At 30.6% G+C, this 16237-nt stretch overlaps 1 protein-coding gene across 1 annotated transcript in view; it reads right to left on the reverse strand.

The window, feature by feature from the left end:
• Nucleotides 1-1110: 1110 nt before the first annotated feature.
• LOC124420830 (retinal homeobox protein Rx-like) overlaps nucleotides 1111-16237 on the reverse strand; it is a 135984-nt gene continuing 120857 nt past the window's right edge. Inside the window, exons 4-5 of the mRNA XM_046955092.1 lie at nucleotides 1210-1267; nucleotides 1111-1154 (exon numbers count right to left, since the gene is read on the reverse strand). Coding sequence (XP_046811048.1) covers nucleotides 1111-1154; nucleotides 1210-1267 — 102 coding nt within the window. The remainder of the gene's footprint in view (nucleotides 1155-1209; nucleotides 1268-16237) is intronic.

Consider the following 16237-nt stretch of genomic DNA (forward strand, 5'->3'; position numbering starts at 1 on the left):
TCAATATAATTTCAAATTTGACTATCTCGTTTTAATCCACTCCAGAGTCAAACAATTTCTACTCCAGAGTGTAAATTATTTTCACTCTGGAGTTAACATGAAAATGTTAATACTAACATGACAAATGTTAATTAAAAAACTAAAAATTTGTCAAAAAATCGAGAAAATTTTTTTTCAATATTTTTAATAAATATAGATCTAACGATACATGTATTATTGGCCAAGAAGGCTTTCTATGTATTGATGTAAAAATAAATAAATAAATAAATAAGCACATTTTGAGTGTGTTCTTGGAAAATGAATGATGTTTTTTTGCAGGAAAGATGTTAGGTAAAGCCGAAGGGATTTGTTTACATATAGAGGACAGGACAGGTTGAACACTATTTAGAAGAGACAGGTTACAAAGGATAAGTGCTGGAAAGGATCGACATTATTAACGGTAAACTGTTCATGAAAGGGTATGGGTGATTGCAGAGGAATTGGAAGGGATTAATCAAAAATAGGGCATCATTAAAAAAACTTGAGGGAGAGTGAGGAGAAATCATAAAAAAACTCAAACAAAATATAGAAAAATAGGTTGTAACGTATAAAAACTTGATGGTATATTAATAGGTTTGATCCATCTATGTATATAATATTTCAGATAATCAGGTTTCGAAGTTGGAAAACTTTTTTTGTACGTTTTCCAACTTCCAATTTGAAGAATGCAACTTTTCGTTATAAATTAATAGGAAATGCACATAAATTTTGCTGCCAGGAATAAAATTATTGCATTCTAAAAGTTGCAGGTCCTTGTTGGATCGAAATATTGTTTGAAAAGCATCCAAAATCCAAATTCTTCTTCCAAAATATAAATTTTAATAAATTTTTATTATTTTAAATATTTTGTTTATTTTTGTTGTTTTGACAAATGTACATTATTTGACAAATTGTTTTGAAAATTTTCCACTCTGTATTTTGAACAGTTAACATTTTTTTGCTGGAGTGCAGAGTGGAGTACTCCAGTATTGTGAACGTAGCTTAAAAGTTGTAAACAACAAAAAAATAATTTATTTGAAAAGATCTGAGTTTTTTTAAACACGCTTAAATTTTATGATTTGATGTAATTAATTACGATGTACGTATTAAACTGATTTCAAATCTGGTAAGTTTAGCTTAAAGTTTTTTATGAATATACTCTTAATATGTGTGCAAAAGATTTTTACTCACCTTTGTGTGATTGATGTTCATGTTTTCGGCATTTGGCTCTTCTGTTTTGAAACCAGACCTAAAGTAAGAAAGAGCAATTATTTAATTAAGTTACTAAGAAATAAAAAGAGGTATCTGTAAAGTCTTTAAAACCACTGTATTCCGAGCCTATTGACTTAAAAATTAATGAGATTTAAGGCTGGAATTTTACAAAGGCGATGACGGCGACGTTAACGTCGTTTGGAGCAGAGTATGTAAATAAACCAGGATACGGTTTATTTACAAAGAGCGTTAAATAGAACTCGCTCGCGAGTTTTATAATTTTGAAAAAAAAATCAACTACATATTTACATTATATATGTATGTACATTAGAGTTCTCCAAAAAAATAAGTTTCGAATTTTGCCCTTCCCCGCCCCTAAAATTGTTCTACGGGTTATAAAAATAAGTCGTGCAAAAAATTAGGAAAATAGGGCTACGTTAACTGGTGCCGCAACGGCTCTGATTTCGAAAAAAAAACCCACTTTTATGTAATATTTTGCAAAATTAGCCTTTTTATTATATTATTATGTATTTTAAATGGAAACTTTTGTAAATTTATTAGTCCACATATTTCTAAATAAAAATCAAGGGTTTCATGCATTTTGGACGCCATTAACCCATAAACATTAAAGGTCAAAAGTCAAATTTTGTAATATTTGCAATCTTTTATGTAAACTGGTGGAAATTGTTTCTATTTTTAGGTAGATTATCATAAAACTTAAGAAATTTATTTATTAACACCCGATATTTACAATGATAGTAAAAAAATTAATTAACCCTTAAACGGCCTTGGGGGACAAAATGACCCCGATGTTTTAAAAACATGCCAGTTTGGACATATTTCAATAAAACCCGTTTGCATTCCCATTAATTTAGCAAATTGATAAAAAACAATTGGGTATTACAAAAAATTTAATATATAAATAAAAATAATGAAATCTAAAAAATGTATATAAATATTATTTGCATTGAATATTTTAAAATAAAAATAAAACTTGAAAATTATATCACAAATATAAATTATGATATCTTAGTGTTTAATACCAAATTTACATCGATTACAAAAAGTATTACTGAAAAAATACTTTGGTTCAACTTGACACCATATTCAAAAAGGTTTAATGCCTAAGTATTTAAGCTGAATTAATAGGATTGCAAAGGGGTTTTATTGAAATATGTCCAAATTGGCATATTTTGAAAACATCGGGATCATTTTGACCCCAAGGCCTCTTAAGGGTTAATTTACTTTTTTCACTATTGTTGTAAATATCGATTGGTAATAAATAAATTTCTTAAGTTTTATGATAATCTATCTAAAATAGAAACAATTTCGACTAGTTTCCATCAAAAATTGGAAATATTATAAAATTTGACCTTTGACCTTTAAAGTTTATGGGTTAATGGCGTCTACATTGCATGAAACTTGATTTTTATTTAGAAATATGTGGACTTATAAATTTACAAAAGGTTCCATTTAAAATACTCAACAATATAATAAAAAGACTAATTTTGCAAAATATTACATAAAAATGGGTTTTTCTTGAAATCCGCTGAATTCAAATTGCAGGTACAGGCAAACTATAAGAGGTATTGACCTAATATTTTTACTGTTTTATTCTCTAATCTGTTGTCCATAAATCCCTATGGGTTCTCCCAAAAATATTGAAATTTGTTTAACAAAGTATCAAAAAAACTAAAATTTGAATTTTCAAACGACCGTTAAAAATATCAAAATTTTTCGACCATAGCTGAGAACATGTTTACGTTATTCTCTAAGGACAAAAACTCATATTCAAGTAACTACAGATGTATTTTAAGTAATACAATTGTTTTATTAGAATATTTTTAAAAATATGTTTATTTTTTATCACATTTCGAATTCAAGTGCTCTGAGAAACGATAATGGCCTGGGGAATTTTTGATAACTTTTACATTTTTCAACCAATCTTTTTGTAACGCTAATTCTGTGTACATTACAATTCATTGACAATAAAATACAAAACATATTATTTAATGACAAAACTTTTGTGAAAACTGAAAAAATGTATATTTTCCCCTGCATCATCAAACTTCAGAGCCGTTGCGGCACCAGTTAACGTAGTCCTATTGACTTCATTTTTTGCACGACTTATTTTTATAACCAGTAGAACAATTTTAGGGGCGGGGACGGCCTGTAGGATAATTTTTTTCCTTCATACAAGCTTGGAGCACTGTAATGTACATATCTATAATCTATTTTTTATAACCTTTAAATTCATTTTTGCACCAAATGCTCTTTCTACAGAAGCCTGTGTTGATGGAACTGATAAAGCCACATCTAGCAAATGTCCCATTTTAGGATCATATAACTTCTTCGTTTTCCAATATTCCAAAATATTTGTGTCGAATTATTGTATTTGTATTTGTATATGTATTTGTAATTAGTAATTTTATGTCCATCAATGTATATATGAAAAAATATACAAATTTACATAAAAAGTGAAGATTTTCTTTTTAACACTTTTTTAGAATTAATTTTTTGTGACCGTCATAAAATCTACGGCCACATAACCACACATAATTATTTGCTAGTAATTTTTTTTATTGCGATCATAAAACCTTTTTCTTGCAAACACACATTTGCTGATTTTCCGCTCGAATTCAACTCATTTTCCACTCGCTCGCAAGCGAGTTGAAAAAACAAAAACGTGTAAATATCGCTTACGAGGAGAATACAAAAAAAAAACAAAAAACTCGAATTAAAATTGTGCTCGCGTGTTAAAAAATAAAACACGCGATTTTAATTTTAAAACGAGCGATATTTTTACCTATTCTGTAATAAACTAAACAAAACGTTTGCAATTGTGTTGTTTTGATCGTTGCAGTGAGTAAAACTGATACAAAACCTTAACAACAAAAAAGACTTTCTCGTTTTGTTTTGTATTGTATTGTTTTTGCTTTTATGTAATGTTCATTAACTCAAAGGTACGCAGCACAGTGGTATAGAAAAAAGTATGAATGTATAGTCGGACATGGCCGACCATATGATACCTTACACCAGTCAGTATGTTAAAAATATGGATTGTTTTGTAAAAAATAAAGCATTTAATTTGTTCTTTAACTTTATTCCGAAATATTTTTGCTTATTTTTGATTCAAAAGAAGATTTTCTACAAGAGGGCTTATAGGAGAGGAGGGGTAAATATGGGCATATCCTTATCAATGTTGGTAGATGAATTTACGTTTATTTTAAAGTTATTGATGAAGAATTTAATCGTGTTATTAGTGTTTATAAGGGTATTTTGACCTTCAGGTCATTTTCTGAAAGGGAGTTTGTATGGGGGCTAGAATCAAATGACGCCCGATTATAACAAAAATTTGTAGTTTTATTTAGAGTTCTATTAAACTAAGATTTGCCAATTTTTGTTGACATTATAAAACATTTAACATAATTATAAGCGCAAAGGCACTATTCGCGTGGTACGATTTCAACCACTTTCAATAGCGTTCGTCCTTGGACCAAAAGTGACTATGTGCTAAATTGGGTACTACACACATCAGAACAAACACATAATACCCTCCCCGCTAAAGTGGTGTAGGAAATAATTCTGTAATTTCTAAATGGTTAGTCTGATTTAAATGAAATTTTATTTGTGGATAGAGGATGTGTTGTCGAGTTTAAGTTCTGAACTTCGTGTGTGTGTCCGATTTCAATTTCAAAAGAATAATTATATATGAAATTTGTTCGATAAGTACAATAAAAAAACTTTTTTACCCGCCCTTGTCCAGTACTTTTTAGTTTACAAAATTAATATACATATGTGCCAATTTTTGGATCGATATCTTGACTTAGTATGAGCGTTTAAATGATTTTCGTAAGAGGACCTTGTATGGGAGCTTTTAGACATATTCTTTGCTACTTTTAAACTTAAGTAATATTCTGTTTTACATTAATTTTATTTCTAAATTTTAATTTTCCATATATGCATTTTTGTGGAGATGAGAGTACAATGATTTCTCATTTCTTGTTTTTTCGCTCCTACATTTATACAAGAAAAGTGGATTTAAATCATATACCCCCATTTCATAGCACACGTGATAGGTAAGTTGATACACATACACTATAGCATACGTCGGCGCTAGTATTGTTCTAAATACGTAGATTTTCGGCAGTTTACATGCAGTGTTGCCACTTTGGCTATTATTAACCAAAATTGGTTATTTTTATTTTGCAAGTGTACATGTGAATTATTTTTTCGTTTTGGTTATTTTTTGCAAACAATTGAACTAAATAAAATTAAAAAAACTTCTTTTATCTCAAGTTTTAAATCAATTATGTAAATATACATGTTTTGAATTTTGGTAATATGTTGAAGTTGTTTTTACTATTCAAAAAATTTTTATTACTACAATTTGTACATCTACTGGTTATACTTATGTGTACAAAGGTATTTTTTGATATCTTTATTGGTTAGGATTTAGCAAAAGTACCTATGAGTTTTCCACATATGAAATGAGTTCATTAAAATCATAACAGCGCCGTAAAATTATTTAATTTACACTATTCAATCTAACACTGTGAATAATAAATCCTCTTTCTCCTTTTGGTGCATCCATGAACTTAAACTCACTTTTTGGGTCGATTCAACCTCGTCCGGCCTTTCTTTAATATTTCTATTGGAACTTTTTATGTAAAGAACTCGCGATATTTATATGAAAAAAATTGGTGGGAATAGTCTACGTACTTAGTAGATTATGTCCTCCAAATTAAATTTAAAATTTAAAGTATAATTGCAACTTCTATACCTATTTGAAATTTTGCATAAACAATTATTGTGCTAATTTGCCGAAATTCTAAAATAAATGATTTAATAAGAATAAATAAAGTATTTTCTGCTGATTGATGCATGAATAGTATAACAATATCTTTAAAGTATTAATCAACTGGTAAAGTAAAAATAAAGTATTAATAACTGGTATACAAAAGTTGTAATAACATCTAAACTCATACGACGAACAATAATCGCGATATATGTAAAGATTTGATACTCATGACCTTTGACTTCTACTATCTCAACATGACTTTTAGTTCTTTATTTACATTTTCTAGATGATGTTGTATACTAGTTTTTATTTTACCGTCTTAAATTCTATAATTTGTCAATTTGTCGGATAATTTGGATAGATTACGTTTACAAATATTGCTGAAGTTATGAATGTAATGCAAACATCCGCTACATGGTATTATAATTTAAACCCAAATTTCATAAAATGGGAAGAATTTTATAATTTAAAATTGTTTTCCAAAAAGTCGTATGTGGAATATTTTTAAATTGCACTAAAGCGCGTTAAAAACTCAGTTATTTTTTAAAATAAATATTAATTGCATTTGTTAAGGAATCTACGAACAGACATATATTTATTGTTGAAAACACGATAGAGTCGAAAAGAAACAAGATAGAAAACTGAAATATTTTGCAAAAATATTTTTAATTGACCCAGTTTGATTGGTATTGAAAATGCGAACTATCGGTCAACGATTTCACTTAGCCCCCATATTATGCCCTATTCAGAAAATTACTATATTGCTTAAAACAGCATCTATAGCGGTGAAATTCAATATAAAAAAGTTTTATTTGAAATGTATTTGCGAAAATTTATGAGGATCGGTATCTAATTGACTCTGTCCCTCATAAAAAGTCTCCTCTGAAAATGACTTTAAAGCAACAAAATTCAACATAATCAAGGTTTAAGGGAACTAAAATATCTCTGTCAGATTTTATGAGAATTGGTCCATAATTGACCATACGTCTCATATAAGATCCTGTACAGAAAATGACTTTAGCGCTCATAACTGTCTTCATAATACCACGAAATTTAACATAGTTCCACTTCAGAAAATGAATTTGTTATTTTAAAGTCGAAATTTAAACATAAAACAAATAAAAATAATGTTGTTTACTTTTTTCTTAATTTGGTTATTTTTTATTCGAATTTTGGTTAGAAAAGAAATTTTGTTGTGGCAACACTGTTTACATGTATACAGCACAAATTTCTCAAGAATAGCGTCAAAAATACAAATATTTTATTTAGTTGCTTGGCAGCATTCCAAAAAGTAGGTTGATGTCGTTTTGTTTCAGAAATTGCAAACGCAATTTGGAAAAACACAACTTCAAAAACAACAATGAAAGTAAATAAGATCATTCCTGTTTGATACTTTTTTGTACATTTTAATTTGAAGTGTTCTCTCTATGCGAATAAATTATCGTTCTTCTGTCCATTTATTATATTTTGTTTATAATTATTTCCAATTTATGGTAGTGTAATTTAATCTTCAAAATTGAAAATAGCCAAATATTTTTTTCAGTGCATTTTCATTGAAAAAATACTAATAGTGTGTGTGTAGTGGTGAATTTTTATCTGCCTCTCTATACGCCGGTTTATGCACTTTAGAATTATTTCTTTTTTTTATAATGAGCAATCTCAGATGCAGTGTTGCCAACTTAGTGCTTTTAGCACTATTTGCGGTGCTTTTTGGTGTGCCAAACGCGGAAAATTTTGCTCATGGTGCCTCTCTTCAAAAAGGCACTAAAGTGGTGCTTTCTAATTTTATGACAGTGCATTTAGTGCTTTTTATACCCAACATATACCCAAGATGAGTGGGGTATATTGATTTTGTCACTCCATTTGTAACACATTGGTCGTATATATTTTGGGTCCTTATTAAATTCTAAGGCGATCTAACCATGTCCATCCGTCTGTTCATCTGTCCGTCCGTCTGTCTGTTGAAAGCACGATAGAGTTAGAACGTAAAGAGCAAACGAGTTAAGTTTTTCCACAAATTTTTATATGAATCAAAATTTCTCTACCAAATGACATTAATACTCATTACCGACTTAAAAATATTCGACATAAATATGTTTTATATAAGCCAAAATCTCTCTAGCAAATTTTACGGCAACGGTCCATAATTGTCCCTACCCCCACATATGGTTACCTTCAAAAATTGATTTTAACGCTCATTACTGACTTAAAAAATACGTGTTTAGCGGAGAAAGTCGAAATAAACTACTTTTATACAAATGTAATCTTCCTACCGAATTTAATTCGGATTTATCGGTAACGTACCCTACCCCCTATTAAGGTCCCCTTAAAAATATGAGTACAGCGATGAAAATTGACAAAAAATAAGTTTTATATAATTTTTTTACACAATTGAATCTATCCCTCATATATAAGCCTCCATGATTACTTCATCGTTGTACTCGCAATAAAAAGATTTTTATTATAATTCTTTATGCCGAATTTTATGACGATTGGTCTATAAACTGACCAACAAAACAAAATCTATGTACAAAATGTACAAAAGCAAATATTCTTCAAAACAAAAAAAAAACAAAATATTCAATTTAAAACAATTTTTCCAGAACTCAAAAAACTTAAAATAATATTCTTATATAGATTTTGCAAAAAAAATATATTTCATAAGTTTTGTAAAATTTTACAATTTGGGTGTGGGTACATCGGTTGGCCAGTTGGTAGTGTGCCTGTCAGTTTGAATGTTTAATGAAATTTTACTATTTTTAAAATTCTCATCTTATTTATCTAATATTCGTCACACATTAACTCACACCGGTGAAAGACTTTAGTATGACGCATGTTTTGTTTTGCAGCCCAATGTTCTAAAAAACGAATTTTGGAGTCTTGTAGGAAATGAGCGAAATAATGTGCAATTTTTATTAAAATAAACAATATTTGACTGAAAAAACGTTAGTGCTTTTTTACCAATTTTCAGTTAGAAAATTACGCTTTTTCCCCTTTTTATTTTTTTTGCGCGCGTTTTGCTTGATCAATGTTGGCAACACTGGTTTTTTGGCCATTACTAAATTTACACAGATTACTCACACGCATAGAAAACACAATTCAGTCTCATTTGAGCTGTCATAGAAGAAGGCTGTGTCGTCGCTCGTTTCTTGCTTTTGCAATGAAAATGAACGAAAGCATATTAATGAAGGGATGGATAATACTAATTATTGTTGTGCTTTTTTTAGAATCTACACTACATTTTAGAATTATTAACTTTTTAAAATGTTTTTTCTTTCAACATAATTTTCAAATTATAATATTTAACCAAAATTTAATGCACTTTTGTTTAATTTTTTCTTTTATATGTATATATTTTATTACAAATATAGTTAAAAAGCTCAAATTTGTGTTTTTATATACTTATATTTTAATATTTAAAATAAATATGTGCAAAACAGGGCAAAAAATATTTGCCACTATTAAACTAAAAAATATTAGTTTTGTGTTACATTAATATTATTTGTAAACATCAGTTTTCCATACATGCATTTTTGTGGAGATGAGAGTATAATGATTTCTCATTTCTTGTTTTTTTCGCTGTTTTACTTATACAAGTGCAAAATGTAGTAGTATATGTCTGCCGATCCTGGCTCTACAAGCAAGGAAAAGCTCAATACAACATATAACAACATTGCAAGATATGTATATAAGTTGTTAGAATAATTAATTATATTTTATAATGTTAGATTATTAATAGAAACATAGTAAAAGATATGATAAAAGTTGTATGAAAATTTTTTTAAATATAATAATGGTTTTCATTTAAACGCTTAAGTTTCCCATTTGTGCAAGTGGGCAAGTTTATTCGACTTGTTTCATGAAATCCCTGTTCAAATTCTGTTCAATTACAATATTTATAAACACTTAAAAACAATGTCAAACAAAATCAAAAAATAATAAATAAATTATTTTAACAAAAAATTTTACAAAATATGTTTAAAATGTGAATATTCAAGTCCATAAATTCAAAAGTGAACAATAGTGATCCGTTCGCTAAATTAAATACACAATGTGTTTGCGCAAGTTTGCCAGTCTAAATAGTCACTCAAACTTATAAGGGTGCAAATCAATTTCCATACAAGTCAATTGCTAGAATGGAAACATGCACAGGTTGCACAGTTTACGAGGGTTTTGAACGTTTAAATGAAAACCCTAAATATTTTTTTACTAATAAATGGCTAGTGGATGCTTGTTAGGATAGTAGAGAACAAATGAAATCAAATTTTTGCAAATCGGTCTTTAAAGAACGGAATAGGATTGTCAAGAGCATAAAATCTCTAGATTTTATAAGAGCATTTTAGCGTTTTTTTATACCCTTCACCTGTATTATTAAATTATATTGTTACGAAATTGTATTTGCATTTAAATCAACAGTTCTTTACGACCAGTTTTAAGATTCATTATGAATGTTTCTAAACAACATTTGTTTAGAAACATTCTATTTCCGGAAACTTTTATATGTTTTAAGTAACACTTAGTGAATGTGACCGTTAAAACAATGCTGGAAGTGTTCGAAATGGAAATGTCTAGAAGATATTGACAAGGCATAAATTACGCCGGCAAGAGACCAAATCAGTCAGTCTTATATAAAACGTCGTTAAGTAAAGTTAATATAGTCAAGTGTGCTATCGTGTATTAAAGTCTACTATATTGTATTGTTATATAAAAGTGTTTGTGTACAAAACTGTGTAAATAAAGAGTTGTTGTAATTTAAAAACTAATTGGCGCTTTTATTTGCAATAAAAAGAATCCGGTTTATTTTAAAAGTGAAATAAGCGAACGTTTTAAAAGGTAAAACGTAACAATTGGTGTCAGAAGTGGGATTGCATAATAAAAAGCAGTCATGAAGTTCGAAGAACTAAAAGTGCTTCAGTAGTTCTTGAAAGCGTACTAGTGAGCAGCAGAAATAATTACGTACCAGATCGGTCTCACCACCAAGAAACAACCAGCGGGCACTGAGGGGCAAGAGCTAGCTCCCACCCCACAATCTCCATATCAGTAATGCAGCAAAAAAATAGTAATCTTACTTCTAGCCAAACAACTTCTGAAAAGACACGCATCTGTCTTTTCTTAAAAAACCAAGGTAGAACAGCAATTGTGAAACATCAAATAGATGCTGGTGATGCGAGACCTATCAAGCAGGCTCCCAGAAGTATTCCTTTAGCATAACGAAACGAAGGAGTTGGTGAACGAAATGGAGCGGAACGGCGTAATCGGACCATCTTCGAGTCCTTGGACCTCGCCTGTGGTTTTAGTTAAGAAGAAAGATGTCAGCACAAGATTCTGTGTCGATTAATGAATGAGGTCACCAAGAAAGACAGCTATCCTCTACCTAGAATTGATGATACTCTGGACACGCTAGCTGGAACAAAATGGTTCTCCACATTAGACTTGCAAAGTGGATATTGGTAAGTAGAGATTGCAGACAAAGAAAAGGCAACGCAGCCTTTTCTTTGTCTAGTGGTGGACTATGGCAGTTTAATGTAATGCCCTTTGGACTCTGCAATGTTCCAGCATTGCAATTATGTCGTGTATCCGACGACATAATTGTAATGGGGAAGACTTTTGATGAACACCTGAAGAACCTTGATGAAGTCCATAAAAGAATATCAGCGGCTGGACTTAAACTTAGTGTAAAGAAGTGTGCATTGTTCAGAAGGAAGTTAAATATTTGGGGCATTGTGTAACAGCTGATGGAATATCAACAGATAAGGATAAAATAATTTATGTAAAGGACTGGCCTCGCCCGAAAAATCACCACGAATTACGCAGTTTTCTCGGCCTCTGTACATACTACAGACGATTTGTTCCAAATCTTGCCAGTGTTGCTGCAAGCCTACGTGAGTTGACTAAGAAGTCACAACCATTCCAATGGAGTGAAGCACAAGAACAAGCATTCCAGAAGCTCAAGGATCTATTATGTACGGCACCAATTCTGTCATATCCCAGGAAAAAAGTTTATAGTAGATAGCGATGCGAGCGGATATGGAATAGGAGGTGTATTTTCCCAAGTGGTCGATGGTACTAAAAAAAGTCATCGGATACTTCAGTCGAACGCTTTCAAAGTCAGAGAGAAACTATTGTGTTACGCGACGTGAATTCTTAGCAGTAGTTGAGTGTGTCAAGCACTACCATAAGAATCTGTATGGGCAACACCTCCAACTGAGAACCGATCACTCTGCCCTCAGGTGTTTGCTGCAATTTAAAGAAGCCGAAGGGCAACTCGCTCGTTGGATTGAACTCCTTCAGTCTTATGATTTTAGCATTAAGCACATTAAAGGTGGTAATACGGATGCTCTATCGAGAAAAGCAAGGCTGAGGTAAAAGATGAGGATTGGTCTGATTGGTCTACAAGTATTAAATGGCTGCCTATACCGTCTATGGGAGAGAGCAGACGGAAAAAACGGTGACAAATCTAATTGTGGTGCCTACCTCTAAAATAAATGAAGTACTGAAAGAGTTCTATGACGAAGTGGTGGTCATTTTGGTGTGACGAAAACCCTAGAAAGGTAAAACAACGGTTTTATTGGGTCGGTTGTCAACAATCGGTAGCCGATTGGAATTCAAATAGTCCACAATGAATAGCAGGCAAAGGTCCAGTAAGATGTCGTGGACACCTTCAGCAGTACAACAAGCAGTACAAGGTGCGCCATGTAAGAGGATTGCAATGGATGTAACAGGCCCTTTCCCTGTTAGTGATGCCGAAACCGTTACGTTCTAGTGGTTATGGATTATTTCAGCAGATGGCCAGAGGTGTATGCCAGTCGTAGGCGTGTTTGTGAACAACTGGATATGTCGTTATGGAATTACACTCGGACCAGGGCAGAAATTTTGAATCCGCTGTGTTCAAAGAAATGCGCGATTCATACGGAATAAGAAAAAGAAGAACAACTCCACTGCATCCTCAATCATATGGCATGGTCGAAAGATTCAATCGCACACTGGAGGAATATTTGAGAAAAGTGGTTAGTGCACATCAGTAGGACTGGGATGAACACATACCAAAATTTCTGCTGGCCTACCGAACAGCCGTTCACGACTATAAAGTCTCTATAAAGTGTCAAAGTCTACTATATAAGTTGTATTGTTATATATAAAGAGTTGTTATAATTTAAAAACTAATTGGCGCTTTTATTTGCAATAAAAAGAAACCGGTTTATTTTAAAAGGGAAATAAGCGAACGTTTTAAATTGTAAAACGTAACAATATTTATGTTTGATAGTCAAAATTTTTAACTTCATGAAGAAATTGGACTATGACATTGCTTTACAACAATAACATATCCTCCCCACACCAACGAGTTATTTATTTTTTTTTTGTCCATTTTCACACCGTCAAATAGCCCGAAATAGTTTAATTTTTTGTAAACGAGAAATATATTATTGTATTTTGTTGACAATTAATTTTTGAAGAATTTTAATAAAACTAAAAAAAAAGTTGTAAATTTTGGTATTGAATATGGGAAATAATATAAAATTAACATAATGTTTAGCAGATATGAGAATAATCAAATTAAACAACGTGTTTATTAAATGTTTACAGATCAAATGTGCAATAAAAAGATAAACAAATCTTTGAAAGTATACATTTAAATGTTTTATATTTTTCCTTATGTTATTTAAATTCATGCACAATTCTATGTGTTGACATATGTTGCATCTTAGTCCTCTTTTAAATAGAGACTTTTTCCCCTGGACTTTTCTCAATTTTCTTTAGAGTATAAGAGTTGCCATTTTGATAATTCTAGATTTATTGTTTAAAATCAAACGTCGGCGCTAGTATTCTACTTACAACGAAGATTTTCGACAAACTACATGTATACAACATAGGGTTGTTAGCCTGGCTGGACTTGGTTGGTTGTCCAGCTTTTTTGGTGCTTGTCCAGTTTAAAGATAAAAATTAATTTGTCCAGCTAAATACAAATTGTTTAGTACACTTATAATAACTTGGCATAATACATATGGTCCCTGTTTTAAATATTAGTACTATGTGGATTTTTTTAATTATAGCATTTTGTACCTCTAGAGGTTCTACTTATTTACTCAAAATCATTTATCGATTTCTTTATTGGTTTAGGAGTTAGCAAAAAGTTGTATGTGTTTCAAATTATATTGATTTAAATCATAAAACCACCATAATATTATTTTATTTATTCTTACACCGTAAATATTGGATCCTACTCACCTTTTTGTGCTCTGGTCAACTTAAAATCACTTTTCGGGGCAAACAAATCTTGTCGCCCTTCCGTTAATATTTTTAGAGGAACTTCTTAGTTAAAGCACTTGTGGTACTTATATGAAAAAAACGAAGTAGGCTTTATTTAGCATTCCGATTTTTGTGAAATTTGGTGGGAGTAAATAAGGTTCATAAAATTAAATTTAAAATTTTTTATTCAATTTAAAATTTTGAATAAACAGATGCTGTAATAATAAGTCGAAATTCTGAAATAAATCAAAATATATTTATTAGTATAAATCTAACTGATATTCTTAAGTAACATAGGTAAGGAAAATGAAAACAAAATAATTCGAAATCAAAAGATGACTCGCGAAAATAATAATTATCAAAATATTGGAAATTGTATTCCCTACAAAAGTTGTAATAACATTTAAAATCGTACGACGAACAATAATCGCGATACATGCAAAGATTTTATACTCAAAACCTTTGACTTCCACTGTATCATTGAGACCGCAACTTTTAGTTCTTTATTTATTATGGATAAAGCTTAAAACGAGGTTTTATTATACCCTTCACATTCGTGAGAAAATATTATATAAGTTTATCATTCCGTTTGTAATTTCTATAATATAATTTTCTGACCCTATAAAGTATATATATTCTGGATCCTTATAGATAGCGGAGTCGCGTCTGTCTGTCTGTTGAAATCAGTTTTTAGAGGTCCCCAGATATCGGCGAGATCCGAATCTTCAATAATTCAGTTAGACATGCTTTCGAGAAGATCGCTATTTAAAATCAGCAAAATCGATCTATAAAAATATAAAATCCAAGACAACCTCTGAAAATTTCATAAAAAAGCCACATTTTTTATGTTTTGTTAAAAAAGCAACAACAACACTGTGAATTGGATAAAGATGTACATGTGCGGGTGGAGATGTATTTGGTTTTATTCAGCTGTGTATTTTTTATGTTTAGATGCTGTTCTGTTCTCACGAAGGTGAACGTATAACAAGAACAAAGAGATAAAGCAGTTATATGTTGGTAATACAGCTCATATTTGTTTGAAGGTGGTAATACAGTTTGACGGTGGTATTACAGTACAACGGTTAATATTTCTTTCTGCTACAGTTTATTTTTGTTTGTGTGTATGTTATGTGTGACATGTGTGCAGAGATACAAAATAAATAAAACCTGTTTTTATACCCTTCACTTTCGTGAGAAGGGTATATATAAGTTTGTCATTCCGTTTGTAATTTCTATAATATAATTTTCCGACCCTATAAAGTATATATATTCTGGATCCTTATAGATAGCGGAGTCGATTAAGCCATGTCCGTCTGTCTGTCAGTCTGTCTGTTGAAATCAGTTTTTAGAGGACCCCAGATATCGGCGAGATCCGAATCTTCAATAATTCTATTAGACATGCTTTCGAGGAGATCGCTATTTAAAATCAGCAAAATCGGTCGGTAAATAACGGAGATATGAGCAAAAATCCGAGACAACCTCTGAAAATTTCATCAAAAAATTGTTATAAAAGCAAAAACAACACTGTATATAGAAAAAGATGTACACGTGTGTGTGTAGATGTATTTGGTTTTATTCAGCTGTGTATTTTTTGTATGTTTGGAATCCAATCATACAAAAAATACACAGCAAAAAAATATGATTTGCATTTTTTGTTAAAATAAAATAATTTTCCCTTTTGTTTTGCAAATATATTTTTTAATGAATAGAAAAAAGTATTTAAAACGTTTTCAATTATATGAGAGTAGATTGTGATTTATTGTACAATAATTTTTATGCGAATAATGTAAGTTTGAAATTTAAAACTAACACAAATTATTTCCAAGTGCTTCGAGTCGAAGCTTAGCCGCTGCCGAACTATATTTAGTTGCTTGAGCCGCCGCCGAAACATTCGGCTTAAATCGACTCAAATTTTTTTAATGTTTTTATTAACTAGACTGTAAGATCAATTATGTTTAA

The sequence above is a fragment of the Lucilia cuprina genome, chromosome 2 (assembly GCF_022045245.1).
Source record: "Lucilia cuprina isolate Lc7/37 chromosome 2, ASM2204524v1, whole genome shotgun sequence".
NCBI lineage: Eukaryota > Metazoa > Arthropoda > Insecta > Diptera > Calliphoridae > Lucilia > Lucilia cuprina.